This window comes from Protopterus annectens, chromosome 7.part0, assembly GCF_019279795.1.
Source record: "Protopterus annectens isolate FY-2018-M chromosome 7.part0, PAN1.0, whole genome shotgun sequence".
Lineage (NCBI taxonomy): Eukaryota > Metazoa > Chordata > Ceratodontiformes > Protopteridae > Protopterus > Protopterus annectens.
The window spans coordinates 1,162,363,036-1,162,387,729 of NC_056739.1; the positions used below are offsets into that span (position 1 = coordinate 1,162,363,036).

Consider the following 24,694-nt stretch of genomic DNA (forward strand, 5'->3'; position numbering starts at 1 on the left):
CATGTAGGTTTTCTCCGGGTGCTCCGGTTTCCTCCCACATTACAAAGACATGCGTCTGGAGCATTTCTCCCTGGGCCTCTGCTGAAAATTGGCTTTGTTCCAATTCAGACTTTTCTGGTAAACAAATGTTAAATAAATAAATAAATAAATAAATAAATAAATAAATTGTTGAGTGGAATGTATGAATCTCCTTCATTTACTGTTATACAGCTTCTGTATAGATGGCTTATGAAAGGATAGTAGAATGTGACGCACTGGTAAAGTGTGCATAGGTTGTCTGGCTATCAGTGGAACTGGAGATACCAAGATGCCAGGTTGAGAATGTGAATGTTTGGATGAGGCATTCCTATTGGATGTGACAGAAGGTCTGGAAATGGATCCAGAATTGGATCCAGAATCCATGGCTTCTTCTGAAGGTGAGGCCAAAGAAAGAAAAATCAGATTTGTTGAGGCCAATATGGGGCAATGAGGATTGCTTCTCTCTTCAACCTGTTCACTTTCTGAAGAAATTTGGGGATTAATGGAGTTGGGAGAAAAGCATATAATAGACCAGGATGCCAATCGTGAGTGAGAAAATCCCTCAGGGACTCCCCTCTTGGGGGATCAAGGTGAAGTAGTTGCTGCATTTATTGTTCAGAGGAATGCAAAAAGGTCATTGCAAGGCTAGTCCCACTTGTGAAATATGTCTTCTGCCACTTTCTGACTGAGGGACCACTCATGAGGCATAATAATGGATATGCTAAACTTGTCTGCTATCACGTTTGACTTTCCTGGAATGTGCATTGCTACTAGAAAGCAGTTGGATGAGATCGCCACTGCCATACACTGAGTGCCTCTCCACATAAGGGGTATGATCTGGTCCATCCTTGTTTTTTGATGTACCAGACTACTGACATGTCCGATTGAATCTCAATTATCCCCAGAGGAAGAGCATTTTAAAAGGCTTGCAATGCTAGTGGCACCACTCACTTTTCTAGGACATTTATGTGCGAATTGTCCTCTTCTGTAGACCAGTTGCCTTGGACTGTTTTTCCCAGATAATGCCCCCCCACCCTATCTGGGAAGTGTCTGTGGTCACTGTGACCTTGGGGTGAAGGAGGAACAAATGGGTGACCTTGTATCAGTTGATCTGATTGATTCCACCATGAAAGATCCTTCTTGCAAATGTTTGTGATTGTTATTGGGGCTGACATGGGTTGGCGAAGGACTGACCACTGTACTGTGAGCAGCCACTGTAAGATTCTCAAGTTGAATCTTGCTAATGGAACTAGTATTATTGCTGCTGCCATAGAACCTAAAGCTTGAAGTACCATTTGAGCAGATACCCTTGAACTGTGTAGTAACTTTCTGACCTGATCTCTTATGGTTATCACTCTTGATGGGAGACATGCTACCATCTTGATTGTGTTTATGTTTCGCCCTATAAAATCCAATTCTTAAGAGGAGTTGAGATGTAATTTTTTGTATTTTATTGTAATCCTTAACAAAGAACACGTTCAGATAACCATGTCTCTTGCTTCTAGGAGTAGATGTCTGGTCAGTGTGGAGATGAGCCAGTCATCTAAGCATGGAAACACCCAGAATTCTTGTTGCCTCAAGTGAGCTGCCACTACTGCCATACATTTGGTGAACACTCTGGGAGCTATTGTGAGACCAAACGGCAGTACTCTGAACTGATAGTGACTGTCTCCCAGCCGGAAGCGTAAATGACGTCTGGATCGCCTGTCCATCTTTATGGGGTAGTACGGATCCTGAAGGTCAGTTGAGCACATCCAATCATCCTTTTCCAAGAATAGAAGAATGGACTGAACCATAACCATCCAGAACTTGCTTTGCCAAACTGATTTGTTCAATCTGTTGAGATCCAAAATTGATCTTCAGTCTCCTGCCTTTTTTGGTACCAAAAAGAACCTTGAGTAAGTACTGGATCCTCTGTGGTCTGGGGGGACTTTTTGCATGACTCTTTTGTCTAGCAGCCTTTGTATCTGGATGGCTGCTTGCTTCCTCCGACTGGGTGGAACATCGGGGAGTTTTTTGCTTTGGGGTAGTGGACATGAAAAGGGTATAAAGTGTCCTCTGGATATGATCCTTTGCACTCACATTTCATTTCTTATGTTCAGCCAGGCTCTCAGGTGCAGGGATAGTCAACCTCCAGTCGCATCCAAAGAAGAGCAATCAGGCCTCCTTTCAGGAGCGCTGAAAATGTTTCCCAAAGAATGTCTCTCTGGACCCTTGATGATGCATAGCTCCTCTGCCCCTGGGAGAACTTTCTCCATGTGTTATTTTTTTGAATCACATCTTTCTACTGCTTCTCTGATTTTTTGAGTATGTTCTCTGAGGAGTGCAAAAACAAAAGCAGAAAGGGTCTTCCAATCCTTCTTGCTCATGTACAGCATATCTCTGACTTTTGGGATATTAGGGAAGTGCTGTCAAATGGAGCATTGACAAACAAAGACTTAAAGGGCTCCACAAAGTCACACAAATACATCCAGGTGTGCCTCCTCAAAGAGATGCCCAAATCCACTGCTCTACTCATCCCTTCAGCTACATGTGAGATAAGTCCCATGGAGGAGTTTGGAATAGCATGTAGGGTGGCCAGCTGAGAAGTGACCAAATTCTGTACATCTTTAGACACAGCTCCTGAGAGGATATCTGATAACTCCTTGATCAGATCCCTCTTCAATTTGGTAAAATGGGAAAGATAATTCAAGGACCTCAAGGTGAAGGTCACTGAAAAAAAGACCTGCTTCTCATATCTATCCATTCATCTATCCATCATCCTAGAATCCTGGCTGATGCCACGACCATAGCATCTACCTGGAACACCTTTTGACCAAAATTTTTTATCTTCCGGTGAAGTTATTATTTTATTTGGTCTCTGAGGAGTTGGTTCAATGGAATCTGGAGCCTCCCATGCCCGCCGAGAGAGCAACTCAATGAGCTGATCAGCTGGTGGGGTCACCCAGGAGGTAAATGGAAGGGATCCAAAAGCCACCAGGTACACTGACTCCTCTGATGAGGGACTACTGGGCTTCCAGCCACCCCTCTGTTTCAAGATCTCCAGGATGTCCCCGAAAGAAACATCATCTGGATGTGACAATGGGGATCCCTTGTCTTCATCAAAGTCAGTGCCTCCGGTGATGGTCTCCTCTGTGGAGTCTAGGTGTTTCCTCTTACACTTCCTCTTCTAAAGAACCTCCTCCATGGGGTGTTCCAGGGAAGTATCAGAAGAGGTGGGGGAACCCTTGTGGATAGCCTGGAGCTTCCTGACCCAGTGCCCCTGTGGTAGGTCTGATCGAAATACTGGATGCAAGGTCTGCAAGACAGAAGGCTACAGATCCGATGGGCTATATACTGTCTGTACTGCTGAGGTTAAAGCTCCAAAGCTGACTGCCCCCAGAAAGGAGGGACCCCGACCCAATAGGTCATGACCTCAGATCCTGGGCCCCTGAAACTTAGACAACAGAGTGCTTGAGGCTGAAACCATGGCCAGGCTGATCTTAGCTGAGGATCCAAGATAGGGGATGGCTCCAAAAACTTTGGAGTCAAACCCACTATCTTGGACCAGACTGGGCCGCCATGACTACTAGATCTCCCCTCCCCACTGTGCCAAGGAAATCAGAGTGGAGTTCTGAACCGATGAAAGAAAGATCCTTGGCTCTAATGCAGACAACATCAGATGAATTGGATCCAAAGACTCTGAAACGTCAAGGGAAGTTGGAGGAGTAATATGAAGGGGGATGATAAAATTCAGAACTCCTGACCCTTAAAGATAGGAGCGAAAGGGGTCCTAGCAAAATTTTGCACCCAGAGGATCTTCTTGACCATCCTGTCCATGTCATCTTTCATGAGACTTCTAGTTGAGTGAGTTAACAAAGCTGATGGTGACTTTGGTCTCTCTATGAAAGGAGAAGGAACTCTGGAATGTCAAGAGGTTGATAGAAGGAGAGTACTGAGTCTATTACCTTTATGTGTTTGAAAGAGCTTCCCATAGGATCCAAGAAAAATGGATCTAATCTATCTTTGGGTGCTGAGAGACTCTTATCCGAAGCAGTTGTATCTGACAGGGGAGTCCTAGAAGTTGTGGGATCCGAAATAGTCATAGGATCCAACAGTTTAGCAACTTTAGGAGGCGGCTCTGTTATATCTTCAGAATGGAGGAAGGTCTTTTTGTTCCCTTGTCCAAGCTTCTAGAGGACAGGGCTGGGCTTGACAGTCCAGATTTAGAATAGTCTTTCTTATTGTATTTTTTGTCTGCTCCAGAAATGGCGTCCCCAAAGGAGGAAGGCAACATACCTTTGAGAATCAGCTTATTGCTACATTCAATGTGAGCCCTGTGGTTGAATGCTCAATATAACAATTTTCCTGCAAGTGAAGTGGACCCAAGCAATAGATGCAAAGATTTTGCAAGACACTCAGGGGAATTTGGTATCTGTGCTTTGAACACTTCTTAAAGCCAGCCGGCTTATCTGATTTATCAGCCATAATAAACAAACAGCTAGACAAAAAAATAAACCAAGAGCCTGATTTTTTTTTTTAAACAGAAGAAATATACCAGTGATGGTGATAGAATTACAAATGTAAGGAAGAAAAAGGGCTACTAACAATAGTAGTTGAGAAGTACTGCGGTACAGGGGAAGAACAGAAGGGAAAGGCACAACTATGGTAGGGTATAGAAGAAAAAGGGAACAATTAACCAGAAAGGTTTTTAAGCTTTCAAGTTATTAAGTTATTATTTTTTTAAGTTTTTTAAATTCAGGAATATAGCTTAGAAAACTATAAATTTCACTTAAATGCCCAAGAGCTATCTGGAAGGACCAGATCTTCGCAAAGTGGCAAACGAGATCTGAGGTGACTGGAACAGATGCATTATGGGTAGGGCAGGGAGCTGGAGAGCTCTTTGGTTGCCATGAGCTATTACAATGGCTGAGTGGGATCCAAGGGATTGGATCTGAACCCATATAGGTTCATAGGTTCATAGGTTCATACTAGGCTATCTGCCCGAGGGCATTTACAAGCCTAGCCCATAGTTTTGTGGCTTACGCCACCCCTTTAGTATGGGGAACTATACCCATTATTTTGCTGTGCCTCTGTTGAGCAGTGACACTGAGGTAATCCCTGGGGTATATCTGCGATCTCCCATCCATTGGTCAAGATTTCTCTTGAACAAGGCCAGCGAGGTGCTCTGCCTCACATATACCGGGATTTTATTCCACAGCATAGGAGTCTTTGAGTGATAAATCTATCCCTCCAGCACGGTTTAAGTCTCCTGCCCTTGTGGCTCTGACGGATCTAGATTTTTTGAGGTGAAGCATATTCATCAAATCTGGGTTTGACATGGCCTTGTATGTTAGGCAAAGGTCACCTCTGAGCAAGCGTGCGACTGAATAGAGCTGGAGTTCTTTCAGTCGGGCAGCATAGGACAGATGTTTGAGACCCTTTATCCTTTTGGTGAGGAACTTTGTGGCCTCTCCAGCTGCTGCAAGTGTCGGGTCAGATACATTGCATTATACTCAATCATTGGTCTGATGAGTGATGAGTATAGGGAGACTATGACCTCCCTTGATCTAGATGAGAATCCCTTCATGATAAGGTGGGCAATGTAGAAGGTCTTCCTAACTACTTTAGCTACATGGGTGTCGAATGACAGACTACTATCAACCTGGGACCCCAGGTCCCTGATAACTTCTTCTGTACTCAGTGGATTGCCACCTATTTGGTAGCTAGGGGTAACCTTGTTTTTACTATGCATTTTTTGGCATTTAACTTTAGGCCATGGCTCTGGCACCAGTTATATATTGAGGATAACATGAAAATTCATCATCTTCTTTCGGCTATTCCCATTAGGGGTCGCCACAGCGGACCACCTGTTTCCATTTCTTCCATTTCTTCCTGTCCCCTGCGTCTTGCTCTGTCACACCAACCACCTGCATGTCCTCTCTCACCACATCCATAAACCTTATCGTAGGCCTTCCTCTTTTCCTGTTACCTGGTAGCTTCATCCTTGGCATCTTTTTCCCAATATACTCAGCATCTCTCCTCAGCACATGTCCAAACTAACGTAATCGTGCCTCTCTGGCTTTGTCTCCAAACCTTCCAACCTGTGCTGACCCTCTAATATACTTATTCCTAATCCTGTCCACCCTCATCACACCCAGTGCAAATCTTAACATCTTTAATTCTGCTACAAATTGACAACATTAAATCACCTGTTAATAAATTAGTAAAGTGATGTAATCTTCAAAATGTTGCAAAAGTTTTGTGTTCAATAAACAAACATAATTTCAGTTTGATGATGGCTGTCTGGTGGATAGATAAACGAAGTAAGCATTTACAATTTTGTAAATTTTTAATACTGATCTGCTCCAGAGTTTTAATATACTATTTTGGTGATTCCCTTCTAACGAACAAATTAGTTATTCTTATCTTGAAAGTTGCTCAGCAGTGAATATGAACACTTTATTTTGGCTGCAAAAAGATATATGAAGTAATGCATTTCAATTGAAAACACTGAGCAGTACAAATTTTCCTGCTCAAATGCTAATTCATAAGATTTGGTAGTTTCAACATTTTTATAAACTGAGTGAATAGAATTTGACATGGATAGTCATGAGAAAAATGTCAAGAGATGGATAATTAAGTTACTCAAGAAAATCATTGACATCCAAATAATTACTACAGTTGAAATAATGGTGAGAATAAGTGAGTAACAGTTGAAAATACAAGGTAAAGATATGCTCTGCATAATGGTTAAGGTCTTCACCTCTCAGTCACGAAGTACAGAGTTCCATCCTGACCTCTGGCAAATGCCTTTGTAGAGTTTACATGTTTTCTCTGTGAATTTTTATGTCTTTCTCTCAAAAAAGAAATAGGAAAATAACTCTTGCTCAAGTGATTTTAGAAAGCAAGCATGGTATCTGAAGTAGGATTTAAAGTGAAATTTTTTGCCCAGGTTGTAAGAAATTGCTGTTGTTACATCACCCAAGTGTTATGTGAAGTAAATGTTATTAGGTTCATACCAGAACAGCTAAGACTTAAAGCTGAGCCATGATAAATTAAATATGGCAGCCTAACTTTCACAATTCTTCATATTTTCATTCCAGATCATCACAGCACTGATCTATGAGCCTAAACTGATTTGATAAATTTGTAAGTTGTTTCAATTCTTCCCATAAGGTTATTTTGTATAATGGCTATGAAATTAGGACTACACAGTGTCAAAGAGGTTAGCATTTTTGTCTCTCAGCAAGAGGTTCTCCAGTTTGATTCTTCACCGGGGTGCTTTCTGTGTGGAGTTTGCATGTCCTTCCTGTGTTTGTGTATTTTTCTTCTGGTTTCCTCCCACATTCCAAAGGCATGCAATAGGGGATATGACACATTAAACTGTCCGTAGGTGTGAGCGTGCCTGTATGTATCTGTGGTATGGAAGAACAACTGTAGCAGGGTTAGCCACATAATGGTATGAGCACTGGTTCTCGATGACTGTCACTGTTGACACCCTAACTCCATGTCCAAGAATGGGAAAAATACGTTGCCGATGGATGGACTTTGAAAATACCCTTCTGTGGGAAGTTATTCAATGAGTAACACTAACTATGAAGTGAGGGCTCATTTATTATTATACTGATAAATAGATCAAAAGTACAAAAATGTGAAGTTATGGCTGGTTGCTGAAAATGCCTTCCAAATTCAGAGATTAGAAAGTCATCAGAAAGCATTTATCTTAGTTGTAGTACATTTTTCAAAGGATAAATATGCATCTCAGTTTGTTATGAAGGTAGAATGCACTGTTTTAATGAGGCATGCACTCATATAGATAAGTAATGGATTGCAGTACAATCAAGAAACAATGTTTGCTGTTTGAATTGTTCAGGGTGTGACTGATAAAATGCATTCCCAGTTCTTAACTTTGGATTCCTAAATATCAACAGTGAGTGGAATTTAATGCTTTGCTCAGTGGCTTGCTCACCAGTTATCTTCCGATTATTCCTACATTCCATCCTGATGAACCACAGGATCACTCCTATTTCCTCAAAACACCTCCCTCATACACTCTTCGGTACAGCCATGTGCATGTCCATGCTCTAACTGCTTTCTCAAAATGTTTAGGGAAAAAATAGAATGAGAGTATTGCATCTCCTTTTACCTTTGTGTTCTTTGCTGCTCCCCTGCCCTTCTGACTGGCTTATAAATATCACTGCAATGAGCTAATCAGAAAGGTAGGGTGAAGTGTGGGATAGATAGGTTACAGGAAGGTGAATCACTTTCAGTTTAGTTTTGTTTTCTAAACATTTCTAGAAATCTGTCTTAAACAGTGATGCTTGATACACAATGTGTGATTTAGGTTTACCATGCCAGCACAGGCATGTGCATTTTCTTTTCTTACCACCACGTTGTTTGGTAGTTTTGCTTAATTACATTATACCACATGTAGTAATATTAAACATTTTAGAGCATTTGTTGGGTTATATCATGTGTGTTTTTAACCACAGCTATATATAAGCACATGGAGACACAAATTAACCTCTAGAATTAATGTTCCTACTTTCTCTGGTAGCCATGTTACTCCTCTATATAGACACCATGTGTTTTGTGGTCTTCACTACAATTTTCTTTATACCATTTCTGCTGTCCATTTCATGCCTTCTTCATTCTTTCACAGGGCAAGACTTCTTTACATTCTTCTGAAATTTCCCTCCCAGCTGTGTTACATGACTTCCAGTTCATGATTTATTTTATTTCGAAATGATAATTTTCTTGTGTCTGCTCATTCATCTTATGGATCTGTGGTAGTTTACCATACCTAGTGTTATACCTTCCATGTTACACTAGGAGAATTACCTTCCTGTTTAAATTATAAAACTCCTGAACCATCACATTACTCATCTTTGGAACCATAGTTACTATATGTCCTCTCAAAAATACTTCTTTGGACTGCAAACAGTTCTGTGGATACAGCCTCAGTAATGCTTCTGCTGCATCACTATAGCAGCCTACCTCAGTATGCCTTCACCATACAAGCCAGCTCTAGTGCTACAGATTAATAAATCTTGCCTATGACTCAAGCAATCAGAGTCTAACTAGTGGCTGGACACTTGTTGGAGAATGGCGTGGGGGAAGAATAGAATGTTGAGGTTCTTCCTGCTTAGCTTTCTTCAGGGGAGGGTCATGGGTACATGTGTGAGATGTTTTCTAAGCAGATATACTTAGGGAAGATGGGGCTTACTAAAGTGCCTGGCTAAGGGAGACTAAACCCAGGAGGATATCACTAGTGATGGCAGGTATGGCCCTTACAAATGGTTCCGTTCAGGTCCCTCTTGAATTCGCAAAATACACATAACATTGGAAAGCAGGGTTGAACTGCAGCCAGAAAAAAGAGAAAGTTTGCTATCTGGACATTTCACCTGCTTGCATCACCAGATAAAAGGAGGCTGCAAACCTTGGCTGTCAGTGTTAATCTAGCAATGTGTCAAAATTGAATCATTACTTAATACCGAAACTACACAATCCCAAAGCCCACAATACCGAGACTAAAATCCCTAAACCACACATTACCGACATTTTAAAAGCACAAAATTAAAAATCGGGAAAGTACTACATACATACAGCACACACACAAACATATACACAGCCTCCCCCCATAACCAAACAAACCACCCTACACTAAAGATAAGCAGGGGGCTTCACCCCCCTGCACACCCCCCAACTTTAATATTCCAACCCCGAGATCGCACAGACATACACACAAGGCAAACTCACACCCACACATTATAGCCCCTCACACACACACACACACACACACACACACACACACACACACACACACACACACACACACACACACTAAAGCCCCTCACAAACACACTTACACGCACATACTTACCTGAACCGCAACACCAGAAGCGCTAACTCAAAATCCCTTACCATTGGGATTTTGAATTTTGCGCTTCTGGTCTTTCGGTAATGTACGATTTCGGCTACATGGTCTCGAGCTTTTGAAATTCGACATTTCAAACGTTCGAGATTTAGTAGTGTTCCCATCAAAATATGTAAAGTTCCAAAAAGGCTTAAGAAGGATACCACAGTACCACAGATGTGAAACAACCCCCCCCACACACATGCAAGCACACACACACACACACACACACACACACACACACACACACACACACACACACACACACACACACACACACACGCATACACACACGCGCACACACACACACACACACACACACACACACACACACACACACACACACACACACACACACACACACACACGCACACACGCGCACATGTGCACACACGCGCACACATGCACACATGCCTTATACTATGCTTCTACTTATCCTTGCTGGTAGTTTCAACATCCTTCTTCCTTAATAACTGCCCATACTGACCTGCCAAAACTATCACTGGCAGCTTCCAGACTTCTGTGACCTATGTATATAATTTTATTATTTCATTCTGTCCTCATAACTGACTTTGCCCAATTTTACTCTTTTTAAGCCTAAAATTGATTCCACTAACTATTTTTCTTATTAAGCTCTTTCCAGTAAGCAATCTGAAATTTCACTATAGGCAGCTGGTACAGTGTGTCAAAATACATTATTGTGACAATATTTTTTAGCATATTTTTAATAATGATTCTGCGATTACAAAGTATCCCATTATTAAACATTTTGATAAGTCCATCAAATCACACCTCACAGAACTGATAAATGACCCATCAATTGTGTATTATGCTAAATGGATGCTTAAAGGCTGGTTACAAAGAGTATTTATACTTTTCTTTTCTATGTCCAGATGGAGAAAATGACTGGTCCAAAAATTATCCATTTTGTGGAGGAACACATCAATCACCTATTGACATCTACTCAAATATTAAATATGATGCTGCTTTAACACCAATTCAGGTTGTTGGTTATGATAGTCCAGGCATAGATCACTTCACATTGTCCAATGATGGGCATTCTGGTAAGTCTGTTACAGTTTTGTTTAATGTGGATTGTAGCAAGTGTGCAGGTGTCTGGTTAAGTTAACAATTTAATTGTAGTCCACTGCAGTGAACTAACATCATCCCATGGCAAGTGCTTGCCTGTAAAATAGTTCAAGTGCTACACTGCCTTCTTTGCTGCAAAACTGCAAATGCCTCAGTAAATCAATTGACGGTTTGTATGACCCACTTGCTATGTGAATTTAATAACACAAATGATGTCATTTATAATGTGCATTATAGTAGGAAAGGGTGAATTGTGTGTAGTTATTGTCAAGAAAGAAGAAATTTGGAGGAGGTGGCAAAGAGGGTTTATTTTAGAGATGACCAGATGTGTGTGTGGGGTGATATAGATATTAATAGTAAGGTTGAGACTTTTATTTTATAACAAATTTGGACCAGTTAAAAAAGCATGCATGAAGACAGTATTAATACATAACAGCATGGGAATGGGTATGGGAAAGAAGTGGAGTTATGTGGAATAATGTACAATAGAAACAATGTAGACGAGAACGGACAGGAGTCCCCGTGGAGTATGATGTTTGCAGATGACATTGTGATATGTAGTGAGAGTAGGGAACAGGTTGAGGAGACCCTGGAGAGGTGGAGATATGCTCTAGAGAGGAGAGGAATGAAAGTCAGCACAACTAAGACAGAATATATGTGTGTGAATGAGAAGGAGGACAGAGGAATGTTGAGGATGCAGGGAGAAGAGTTGGCGAAGGTGGATGAGTTTAAATATTTGGGATCAACAGTTCAAAGTAATGGCGAGTGTGGAAGAGAGGTGAAGAAGAGAGTACAGACAGCATGGAGTAGGTGGAGAAGAGTGTCAGAAGTGTTTTGTGACAGACGAGTACCAGTAAGAGTGAAAGGGAAGGTCTAAAAGAGGGTAGTGAGACCAGCTATGTTATATGGGTTGGAGACAGTGACATTGACAAAAAGGCAGGAGTCAGAGCTTGATGTGGCAGAGTTAAAGTTGTTAATATTTGCACTGGGTGTGATGAGGGTAGACAGGATTAGGCATAAGTATATTAGAGGGTCAGCCCAGGTTGGATAGTTTGGAGACAAAGCCAGAGAGGCAAGATTGCGTTGGTTTGGACATGTGCTGAGGAGGGATGCTGGATATATTGGTAAAATTATGCTAAGGATGAAGCTGCCAGGTAAGAGGAAAAGAGGAAGGCCTAAGATAAGGTTTATGGATGTGGTGAGAGAGGACATGAAGGTGGTTGGTGTGACAGAGCAAGATGCAGAGGACAGGAAGAAATGGAAACAGATGATCCGCTGTGGTGACCCCTAATGGGAACAGCCGAAAGAAAAAGAAGAAACAATGTGTCAGTTGAAAAGGTGATTAAGGAGGTACATATATGAAAATAGTTATAAAAGTAGCAAACTGAAGAAAGTTAAAGGAAACTTGGAGGGCATAGAGTTTTAAATGAGCTTTAATGGATGCAGGTAAAGATGTAGAATAGAGAATGAATACAAATAAGTCTGACACGAAGTGTTTAAAAACTGAGCTGAACTGCTATGGGAAAATAATAATATATGCATACAGCATGGTATGGGAAGATATGACATTATCTATATACCATGGTATGGAAAGGCATTATGTATATGCAGTGTGGAATGAGAATGCATTATGTGTATGTACTATGGCAGGAGAAGGCAGTGGCATGAAATATAGGCAGTTATTTTTAGGAAGAAATTATGTGTCTGTAGTATGGTGTGAGAAGCAATAGTACTGTGTGCATTTAGGGTGGTACGGGAAAAGAGTGACATTACATGGATGTAGATATTTTGGGAAATTATGTGTTTGCAATGTGATATGGGATGGCAGTGAAATTATATGTATGTTGTTATTTTTGTGAAGACTGTGTATGTACTGTGGTATGGGAAGCAATGGTATTATGTGTATGAGTGTGTGAGTGCATAAGAAAAGTAAAGGCTCAACACACAGAGCAAGAAGTGATGAGGCAGCACATAAATCCTTCAGTCTCATTAATTCATTTGTCAGGAGAATCAGCATAATTCCCAGTATGTTTTGAAAACAAAATGACTGTAGATGCTTTTTCTTTGTAAAAATAGTTACCTTTTGAATTAACATTTTTTTCTATGTAAAGTCTCTGTCCATTTTCCTTAATACTTGGTCTTAAAATAATTGCTTTTAAAGTATGATCTTTACTTTTTATTTCAAAATCTTGTCCTAAAGTGGTCTTTAAAATATTAATAAATCATCTATTTTGTGCTTTTGATTTAAAATACAGAAGAATACATTATAAATAATATATTATTAATATTGTGGAGTCATTTGGTAATGATTTGTCAAAGTAGAAAAGACAAATACAACTTTAAAGAAGTTTGAGCAAACTAAAACATGGCCATCTTATGACTTTGTCTCAATAGCAGGAAAACAAACATTTAATTGCTCTGTCTCAGCAACTAGAGTCTTAACAAAAACTTTCTTTTTTATCTTAAATTGCTAGATAATAACATTGTTGAAGCTCCCACTTCTACAAAGTTACTTTGCTTTACAGTTCCTAAATGAATGTCAGAACTTGTGATGCTGATTCCCAACACGCTGAAAAGAAAACAAACCAAAAAAAAATGCAGGAAAAGGGTGAATAATAAACATCTCTCTTCTCCTTTAAACTTATTTTTTTGCAGGGGTGCAAGCTCCCTGCACCAGTGATGTGAATGAGAAAGACCCCACTCCTCTGAACATATATATGCCAAATCTGAGATCGCTATACCATGGAGAAAAGGGAATATTCCAAGAAATATCAATCTTGGACTTAGTCTATGTAAGTCTGAGTTTTTACCCTTTCAGTCTCCATATTATGGGGCTCATCATTCTGAGTCCCAACATTTCAAATGGCTGTCTGGCCTAGGAGTCATTTAATGAACTAAAATCTGTCTTGAATGCACCATCATATTTCACTCTATCCATAAGATAGGCATGATCTATAGGATCAGATCCTTTAGTATGAATTTTATTTGCCTTTGAAAAAATGCAGTTTACCTTCCCCCAGCTGTCTATCTGTCATTATAAACAAGCAACTCCCCATTCCATAAAGTAGAACAGATGTTTAATTATATTGCTATTTTAGCATTGGACCATTCCTCAAAACTGCATTACTATATAAGCAGCTTAAATGTCTAAGTACAGGCAAGACGATATAATGTTGCATCTTTGGTGAGCTCACAATCAACTTTATTCCAGTAAATGCCCAGACCTTATTTTGAAATGGTAGTTTCCTACACACTGAGACCTTGTAATTCTAACATGCTCCAAGTCCTCACTTCCTCCAGTCATCCTCATACCTAAAACTCAATACAAAAAATGCATAATTGTACCCTTTAGAAAGATGGCCATCTCTGGAAATTACCACATTGATAACACACCCATAAAAGTAATCCAATGGTCAGGGATCTGGAAATGCATGGTGACAGTATCTTGATCTTTGACCACTACGACTCTACTGTGGTGAGAAAACCATTCTACTTTGCACAACTTAAAAGTAAGAGCATGGTATCCAGGTCCAAAGAGGTCATTGTTCCACTGTACGTGGCTCTTATCTGACCAATCAGTGAGTACAATGCACTCTTCAGCATGCACCTGACCAGGCACTTCAAACAGCTTGAGAGGCCACAGTGGTTCCTCACAAAAAAAATAAAGGGAGTAAACAACCACGTCTCAAAGCTCTAACCCTGTACTCTGTCTCTTACAGATTGCTGTATGGCAATCTATGCCTAGCCTACAAGACATACTCTGATCCCACACAGATGGGTTTGTTTCATATTTGCAAAACAAATATCACCAGAAATACCAATTTAAAGGACCTAAAGCTTGTCTGTGACATAAACAGGACATGTGGGACAGTTATGTGCCTCATTGATTACCATTTCTTTGGAACAGGCTTTCTATCCATGTGAATTAATGGTCATCATTAACCATATTCAGATGTATACAAGTCTATATTGTAAAGCACAAAATTCCTTGTGGTATTGGTACATGTCAGGAATATTTTGATAAATTTGGAGTAAGCCTGGCTAGGCTTAACATGTCTCTTGGACTCAGTAACCACCTATGAACCTCAGAATTCTCCCCAGTAATATAAAAAATACTGAATGGCTTTCTTCTACCTGGCATCACACACATAGAAAATAACCATGCTTTCAAACATGTCTTTACTACCCATTTTACCTTCAAATAGACATATAACAATGGAGTTTTGTTCTCTGTTCTTTGTCGAGTGGATGGTGTCTCTGTTGGGGCCATTGGTTGGACTTGCATCCCACTTCTTTGTTGTTGATATATTCTATATATTTTTTGGTTTGTAAACCTTTATCCAGATCTACAAGGAACTTCTTGTCTGGATTTATACCTAGTTTAGTGAGTTTATCTGTAATTCCAGAGTGGGGGATGGTGTCAAAAGCTTTGGTGAGATCTAGATAGGCTGTGTGAACCACCTTACCCTCGTCTACAGCTTTGGTGGCTGCTTCAAAGAAGTCAATCAGGTTTGGGAGACATGATCTGCCTTTTACAAACCCAAACTGGGTGGGGTCCAGAGTTTGGAGATTACCAATGTCTTTGTTTATAAGTTCCATGATGATATGTTCCATGGCCTTGCAGACCAGGCTCATTAGGCTAATGGGGCGGTAGTTCCCGGGGTCTGTGTTGGCTCCCCCTTTGTGGAGTGGGATAACCATCGCTGTGTGCCATTCAGTGGGCACAAAGCCTGAGGTGAGGCTATGATTGAACATGGTGCTTAGGTGGGGTGCCAGTTCATTCTGTTGTTCATGTAGAACACAGACTGGGATGTTGTCAGGTCCCATGGATGCTGTGTTGTTGGCTTTGGAGAGTGTGGTTTTAACCTATGCAGCCGTGATTATAGGAACTTTGCATTCTTCCGGTATAGAAATGGGCCCTTTAGGGGGTGGGGGGGGTTAAAGTTAGCACTGAACCTATCTGCCAGGATGTTGTCAGTATCAGTTGGTTCTGTATATTTAGTGCCATTGTGCTGTAACTCAGAGCAGATCTGAGTGTTGCCATTGAGATTCTTGACATACCTATAGAATGCTTTGTGGTTGTCTTTAGGATCAGTGGCGGTTTTGTTTTCATAACTTGCTGTGGAGGATTTTATGAGGGGTCTCAGCTTCTTACTGAGGCTGACCAGGGAGTTCTTCCAGTCATGGGATTTTACTCTTTTTTGCAAGTTTCTTTCTTTCTTTTTAACTGCATATTTATTTCACGCAGTTGATCTGCAGTTATAAAGATAGTTTACATGTGTTTTCTTGTTTGCTTTCTATATTGTCCTATTGACTGGAAATATTTTCTGAAACATTCTCCTATTTTCTGAGTGTGTTTTATACATTTAATATGTGTGCATCTATGTATGTGTGGTTTTGTGTGAGTGTGTGTGTGTGTGTGTGTGTGTGTGTGTGTGTGTGTGTGTGTGTGTATGTGTGTGTGTGTGTGTGTGTATATATATATATATATATATATATATATATATATATATATATATATATCATATGCACACATACAGACACATACATGTATATATATATATATATATATATATATATATATATATATATATATATATATATACACCCTAACTTTGAGAACAGAGTGGTTGAGAGGTGTTGACTCCAACTCTTAGCTGAGATATATAAGTATCCTGTTTTTTTCGATTATTTATACAGTTTATTGTTTCTAGCAATTTATATATAGCACTTTTATTGTAATCTGCACGGGTAACTGATTTGTTTGCAGTTAAAGCATTCTGTATCTTTACAAATCTTTATCTGTTTAAAAACTTTCATTTTGTGGCTTTCTCTAGTGCTTTGTAGGCTAATAGCTTTAGTGTCTCCACCCACCCTCCCTGTTGGTGTCTTGTGTTATACTTGGTGGCTTTGCAGTTGCCCGCCCCTATTGTAAATCTGATCTGGGACACTCCTCCCATTCTAGTGTCATTAGTTCATTCTACCTAATACAGAGAGAACATTTGATAAGGCCTTCTGTTTCTCCTTTTTCCCTTTCAAAAAAATAAATAAATAAATACATTTTTGCCTGAATTACCTTATGTTCTGACTGTGCTTCTCAAATATTTTGGAAATATAGAGTATATTTTAGAGCATTTATTCTAACTGTAATTGCCTTAATATTGCTACAACTCAAGTGCTCTAGGTTGCACTGCATCTGAAGTATTTGTGTGTTTTAGCTGCTTTTCTGTATATAGACTTCTCTGTATATGTAGACTAGCTACTTATTCTGCTGTATTACTGCCACTTAAATCGTTTTTCAGTTGTGCACTTGCCTTGCTTCATTTAAAAAGTTTTAAATTGCTAATTTTGTAGAGTTTTAATTGCATTTACTGTTTAGGACTACACACTCAAGTGTGTTAGACTTTTCTGTGTTTATTTACTGTATTATTGCATTGTTTAGCCTGTTTCAACAAAAAAAATATATATATACTATCTTGTTTGCTAGTTTCCCACATTTTCTAGCCAGTCCATATCCCAGGCCTTGCTTGTCTCAGGACTTTATTTTCTGTGCTCAGAGCTATCCAGACCTTGCTGCGGCAGAGGGAAGCCCTACTGTCTAACAGTGGGACTGGTGAGCATTGTACTGCCTAACGCTAGAGGAGTGGTTTCCAGCTCTGAAATTGTAATTTTATTAGCCTTTTTGGGCTGATTTCTATCCCTTTCAACTTTCTGGCTTAAAAACACGTGTGTTTGCACATTTTTCACATCTTGCAGCACTACAAGGCTACAGTTAAACTATTCCAGGTGCCAGAAAGGCTGCTCTTCAAATTTTCCCTTAAAACTAGCTGGTTTCTCAGTAGTAGCATTAAAATCTGAACCCCTGTGACTAGCACTTGCTCTAGAACCTGCTGTAAAGCACTAGGAAGCCTGAAACTGATACAAGCACTCAGCTCTCCTTGTCAATAAGGAGAAATTAATCATAGGCACTAAACAGCCTACAATTGCAAAATACCTTGCAAAGGTAAGGGAAATAGCTCTTAAACCTTACAAAAAAGCACCTAAACAGGCATGTCCAAGGGTCAGCTTCCGGTGGTTTCTCCTGTCCACCTGGTGAATCTGGGCATACTGGGGCAATGCAGCAACTGCCTCATGTACACAAACAATCCTCTCCTCCTACCACCCAACACTACAATCTGCGAGAGATGCACTTACATAGCCAAACTGGAAGCAACGCTCTCTCCGGTCAAGACTGTGCTAGACAGTCAAGAGGAGAAGGCTAACACCTGCATTACACCTCTAGCAACTCATAGCCCTTCAAAACCCACACCATCAACTCCCACACATAGCAACACTAAACCCACATATGCAGAGGCCCTTAACATTAACCTGCCCAAGCAACAAGGACCTCCGAAGCTGAAACGCAAACTCCAGTCACAACCAAAGTGACACATAGCTCACAACACCAGTGTGCCACCCAAAAACAGCCCCTAAGGCAAGACAATGTACCCAACACTTTAGTCATAGGTGACTCTTTAGTCAGGCACACTGATGTCCCACTCACCAGGCTGAACAAGGAGAAAATTACAGTCAGCTGCCTGTCGGGTGCCAGGATCCGCCACATAACGCATGCACTCAAGTCACTCCACAACAAGTACAAATACGACTCTGTCATTGTCCATGCTGGAGTAAATGACTTGAGACGTACCTCCCTGGACTACATGAAAAGAGACATGGAAGAGCTCTTGGATCATGTGACCCAGGCAGGTATGACCCTAGCCCTGAGTAGCATCCTGCCTTTGCCCAGAATGATACCACAGTATAAGGACAAAATGATTGACTTCAACAATTGGCTAAGCTTCTGGTGTCATTCAAAGGGGATCCAGTATTTGTCTGCCTGGGAAGACATGATCGACAAACCACGATGCTTTGCCAGGGATGGTCTGCACCTGTCACCTCTGGGATTCAGGTTACTGGCTAAAGCTCTTGCCACCCCTATAGTGCCTTTTTTAGGCAAGGTTCAAAGGACAAAACCACCACCATAACAGATGCAAGCATGCAAAATCTGAAGGTAATGCTACTCAATGCTAGAAGTCTAAACCTCAAAATGCACTCTCTCGAGGCACTCCTAAAAATGGAGAACATCGATATCTGTGCAGTGACTGAGACCTGGTTCAAGGCTCCAGAGAGCACCCCTGCAATACCAGGCTACAATTCTTACCACACTTTTCGGCCACAAAACCAAGACTGAAACACTAAAGGTGGAGGAGTGTCCATATTCACCAAGGATATTCACACCTCCAGGCTAGTTGCCCAACACAATGCATCTGAAATTCTCCAGGAGCAACTAACACCAGGTAAGACTGCAATCCAAATTGTAGCTTGCTACAGATCCCCCACCATACCCCAAGATTCTCACTACACCTTCCTAAACATACTGGAAAATATTAAGATACAACCAAATACCCTAATACTAGGTGATTTCAACTACCCTGCCATTAATTGGGAAAACTACTCGGGTACCAACTCCTTTTCCCAACGGTTCCTGGAATTCATAAATTCCAATGCCCTGGATCAACTAATCCATTGTCCCACCAGGGGCTCCAATATCCTAGACTTGGTCATTACCAAAATGGGAGATAGATGCTCCACACCAGTGGTCACCCCCTCATTGGTCAGGTCTGACCATAAGCAAATCACCCTTGACATCCACATCCCACCCCCACCCCCTAGTAAGGAAACCTCCTTAAAAAACTTCTCCAAAGCCAACTTCATGCTACTGAAGTCAGAAGTGACAAACTTCACAACACCCACGCAGACAGGATCTGGAAGTTCGACTGCAGAAGCCTACACTAAGGCACTGACCGAGCACATCCACTCGTGCATGAATCGTGCCATCCCAAATAGAACCAAGATGCTCTTCTCCAAAAAAAGAAAGCCAATCTGGTGGTCCCCTGCTATAAACAAACTATACAACAGAAGGAAGAAACTGTTGCAGAAAAGAGGAAAATCCCAGGATGCAAAAAACTCCCTCACCAGCCTCAGTAAGAAGCTGAGATCCCTCATAAAATCTTCAAAAGCTAGTTACGAAAATAAAATTGCCAAAGATTCCAAAGATATCCACAAGGCATTCTATAGTTATGTCAAGAATCTAAATGGCAATGCTCAGATCTGCTCTGAACTACAACAGAATGGTATTAAATATACTGATCCCAAGGATATTGCCAATATCCTGGCAGATCGATTTAGTGCCAACTTCACTCCCCTCTCACCCCCTAAAGGACCCATCTCAATATCAAAAGATTGCCAAATTCCAATAATCACAGCCACACAGGTAGAAACAGCACTCTCCAAAGCTAAGAATACAGCATCCATGGACCAGATGACATCCCAGGTTGTGTACTACATGAACTACAAAATGAACTAGCACCCCACCTAAGTGTCATGTTTAATCATAGCCTCACCTCAGGCTTCATGCCCACTGAGTGATGCACAGCTACAGCTATCCTGCTCCACAAGGGAGGATCCACCTTGGATCCTGGGAACTACTGTCCCATCAGTCTGACAAGCCTGATCTGCAAGGGCATGGAATGCATTATCATGGAACTTATAAACAAAGACATTGGCAACCTCCAGACACTGGACCCCACCCAGTTTGGGTTTGTGAAGGGCCGATATTATCTCCTGAATCTGATTGACTTCTTTGAGTTGGTCTCCAGAGCTGTGGACGAGGGTAAGGAGGTCCACACAGCCTGTCTGGACCTCACCAAGGCTTTCGACACCATCCCCCACTCTGGAATCATAGATAAACTTACTAAGCTGGGCATAAATCCCTACGTCACTCGATGGGTTGCCAACTGGCTTACTGACAGAACCGACTGTAAAAGTAGCCGACTCCAAATCCAGCTCCAGATAAGTGACAGGTCGAGTACCTCAGGGTTCAGTCCTGGGACCACTCTTGTTTGGCATCTACTTTTCTGAAGTACAGGCCAACACTAAGGGACTCTGGCTAACAAAGTTTGCAGATGACTGCAAACTGGGAGCCATTATTGAATCCCCAAATGATGTGGATAGTCTACAAAAGGGCCTTACAGAAACAGATGCCTGGTGCCAGAGCCATGGGCTCAAGCTTAATGCCAAGAACTGTATAGTCACCCCCTTTGGAAAAAAACATGTACCCATGAACTACCACATAGGTGGCAGGACACTAAACATTGAAAGTGTGATGAGAGACTTAGGGACACAAGTGGACAGTGGTCTCACTTTCGATAACCACATCGCCACAACAGTCAGGAAATCCTTCTACGTGGCACACCTCATCACTAAGGGCTTTTCATCCAGAAAAAAGGAGGTCATTGTCCCACTGTACTCATCCCTCATTAAACCCATTATAGAGTATAATGCCCCATTTGGTATGTACCTCACCAGACATCTGCAACAGCTGGAAAGGCCACAGAAATACCTCACTAAAAGAATCACAGGCCTAAAACAGATGATATATGCTGACTGTCTAAAAAAACTCCAGCTATACTCTGTGGCATATCGTCTACTCAGAGGCGATCTCTGCTTAACATACAAGGCCATGTCAAACCCTGAGCTGTTGGACATGCTCCACTTAAAGAAATCCCAATACCTCAGAGCCACACACTCCAGGGATCTAAACCTTATCATCACAATGAACAAAACATGCTGGAAGGATAGGTTCCTGACCCAGAGACTCCCCATACTCTGGAATAGACTGCCCATACATGTCAAGCAGAGCACCTCATTGGCCCTCTTCAAAAGGAACCATGATGATTGGATGGGAGATAGGAAATTCACCCCGGGGATCATGTCAGTAGCCCTGCTAGACAGGGGCCCAGAGAAGTAAATATTGTGGGAAAAATTTTCCAGGGAATTGTTATGGCTAGGCTTGCATAGGCCTTAGGGCCGATAGCCTAGTATCAACCTATGAACCTATGAACTACCTGATAGTTTGCCTTCTGTTTTTCTACTTCCATTGTCTTTTCCCAAGGTATCATTCTCTGCCTCTTCCTACCTCCCAGTGACAACCTGTGTCCCCACTCTGTTGTCTGTCTGTCCATTTACTACTCATCTACTTCTGGATAACACTATCTCATCCTTTTATATACTATTACAGTCTGACTGACTACTCAGTCTTTGTTATTCTCTTCCTTACAATAACTGTATTTACATAATCTCCTTACCTTAAAGCACATTCTCCTTTATGTCCTGTTTTTCTCACACCATTTCCTCTTCTTGCTACCCTGTTTCTGACTTGTCTTGTCCTTCCTCTGTGCTACCCTCTTTAGTTACAATTCCCTGAACTCTTACTCACAGACAGCCCTTTTTTCTGTGAAGTATTCTTCTAGATTCTGTGTTTATTAAATTGTTTTAAGTTATTTTACTCCCTTCTCTAGGTATCCGCTCAGCCTTCCATGTCCTTCAAGGCTAAGTACAAATATAGTAGAACTACTTTATATATCATTTCTATATGAAGGATTATTTTATATATAATGTAAAAACATCTAATCTAGCAATGCTGCACTTTTATTTTCATGTTTGTCACTGTTTTAGTGCACTGTTCCATGTATAGTACCACTTAACTTTCTAGACAGAAACATAGCATTGTAGGCTCCTACCCAAAAGAATATATTTTTATATCCTCTAATTTTGATTTTTTTTTAGCAGAACAATGTTTTGTATTGTACTTATCCACATTGGCATATGCCCTAATTATTTTTATATTAGTACAATGCAATCTATCATTGTCAATGACTATTATTCTGTCGTAATTATTGATTCACCTACATTTTCTTGTCTATATTTGTAACTACTGTACTTCACCACAGTGTTTATCACTGTATGTCTGCAATAGACTCTGCTTAGCTGCAATTTTTATTGCCCTTGTCTGGTGTCACAGTTAGTATCAGTTTTACCAAACTAAAGTGTTTTCCTAGCATCCCTTCCAGTCTAGTAAACACTGTACTAGTTTGAACAGCTATAAGGCTGATAAGTCTAAAATTGTAGGCAAACCTCATTGGAAGCAAATATGGCTCAGTACCTTTGTTTATGGGCTGCAGTTTTCTTCTAAATCGTGTATCACAAATATATGCAAGGTTTTAATTACAGAGACTAGGTTAGGAGATCTTCCATAACTCCCTACCCCTTTCCTTGAATTCCAGCACTGACATTGATGGAGGCTGAGTTTTTCCAATTTATCTTTACAGCCTTCCTGTCTCCTCTTCTGCTCCCACCTCTGTATAGCGTACAGTGCCCATACAGTGTCGAGCCAAAAATAATAAAGTCCACTTTACGCTCACAACTCTTATGCCAAGTGCCCGTGTGAATTTTGTTCTAAAGTGAGCTGATTCCCCATACAGTCTCAAGACTTCCTCCCTACTACATAGTCTGAACAAAATTCTTAGAAAGGAATGTTTCATATTATTAAACCAGTCCTGCCATGCTTCTGGTCATTTGTGTAAATCAGCCGACACCCCAAAGCTGGCTAATGATTTTTTTATAATACAAACATAAACTTTTAACATGAGACTTGCATACTTGTTTTGTTGTGAATGATCTGTTCCACTGTATAATTCAGCTAATGGTTTGCAATTTTTACTCTGCCACTTTTAACTATTTGTTCTTTCTACACGTATGGCTTTACTACATGTTTTAAATTTTAGGTTAGTATATTTTGTAGTATTAAACTTGAGAGTTTGCTAATACTATCCTATCCCTATTGATTTGTGTTCTTCATATTTCATTGTACTAGCTTACAATTTGTCTTTTTCTCATGAATAGTTTGCTATTACTTCTCTAATATGTGTGCTCTTCAGTTTTGTACTCCATTTATTATTACACTGGTTTAGTGTATGCTTCTAGGAATGAAGGCTAAACCACACCAAAAAAAGTCCGGGGAAAAATACACTTTAATAAACAAATAATAAAATAAAACACAGTAAGTTGTGTAGGTTAGTGTACTTCTGCTTTAACTGTCTTATGGAGTTATGCAAGTTAATCTGTCCTGCTTTCTGGACAGAAAAAAAACCCAGCAATTTGCTAGTGAAAAATCGACACTTGTGGTTGTCATCATCTTTGATTGTACTTTATATGATATTAGGCATTAGCTGCTATTCATTACCATGTTTGCATGCAAACTATAATGCTTTTATTTCATTGTTTTCTAGTAAAAGTGAGCCTACCTGCCACTATGTACATAAGCAGTTTGAAGCATAAATATACAGCAGTGCAACTCCATCTGCACTGGGGAGATCAGAAGAGGCCACAAGGCTCAGAACATACCTTCAATGACAGACGATTTGCAGCTGAGGTACATTAGCACTAAACGTTTTCTAAATTATTATGTGCACTTTGTTTTTTTACTTGCAAGAGTGCAGTCTCTTTGACTTAATTCAAAGTAATTGTCATACAACAATCACTACTATTAACAGAATCTGTGAAGACCTTTGTGTTTGTACTTTTCAGTTCTATAACAAATTAATGCTGATGATACTCTATTGTCAATCACACTAGTATGATGTCCCTTTGCACATTTGTTAAGGCATCCAAGTTGTAAATAGTTGTAAATATTGTGAATAGTGCTCTCTCACAATATACCCCCTTTTTCTTCTGTATTCTACTCATAAATCACTTACATTCTTTCCTCTAACCATCGCTAATTCTGTTAAATATGGACAAATTAGATCT

At 40.5% G+C, this 24,694-nt stretch overlaps 1 protein-coding gene across 1 annotated transcript in view; it reads left to right on the plus strand.

The window, feature by feature from the left end:
- The window catches only part of CA12 (carbonic anhydrase 12), a 462,957-nt gene that overhangs the window by 114,316 nt on the left and 323,947 nt on the right, over positions 1-24,694 (plus strand). Inside the window, exons 3-4 of the mRNA XM_044077750.1 lie at positions 10,810-10,980; positions 24,175-24,317. Coding sequence (XP_043933685.1) covers positions 10,810-10,980; positions 24,175-24,317 — 314 coding nt within the window. The remainder of the gene's footprint in view (positions 1-10,809; positions 10,981-24,174; positions 24,318-24,694) is intronic.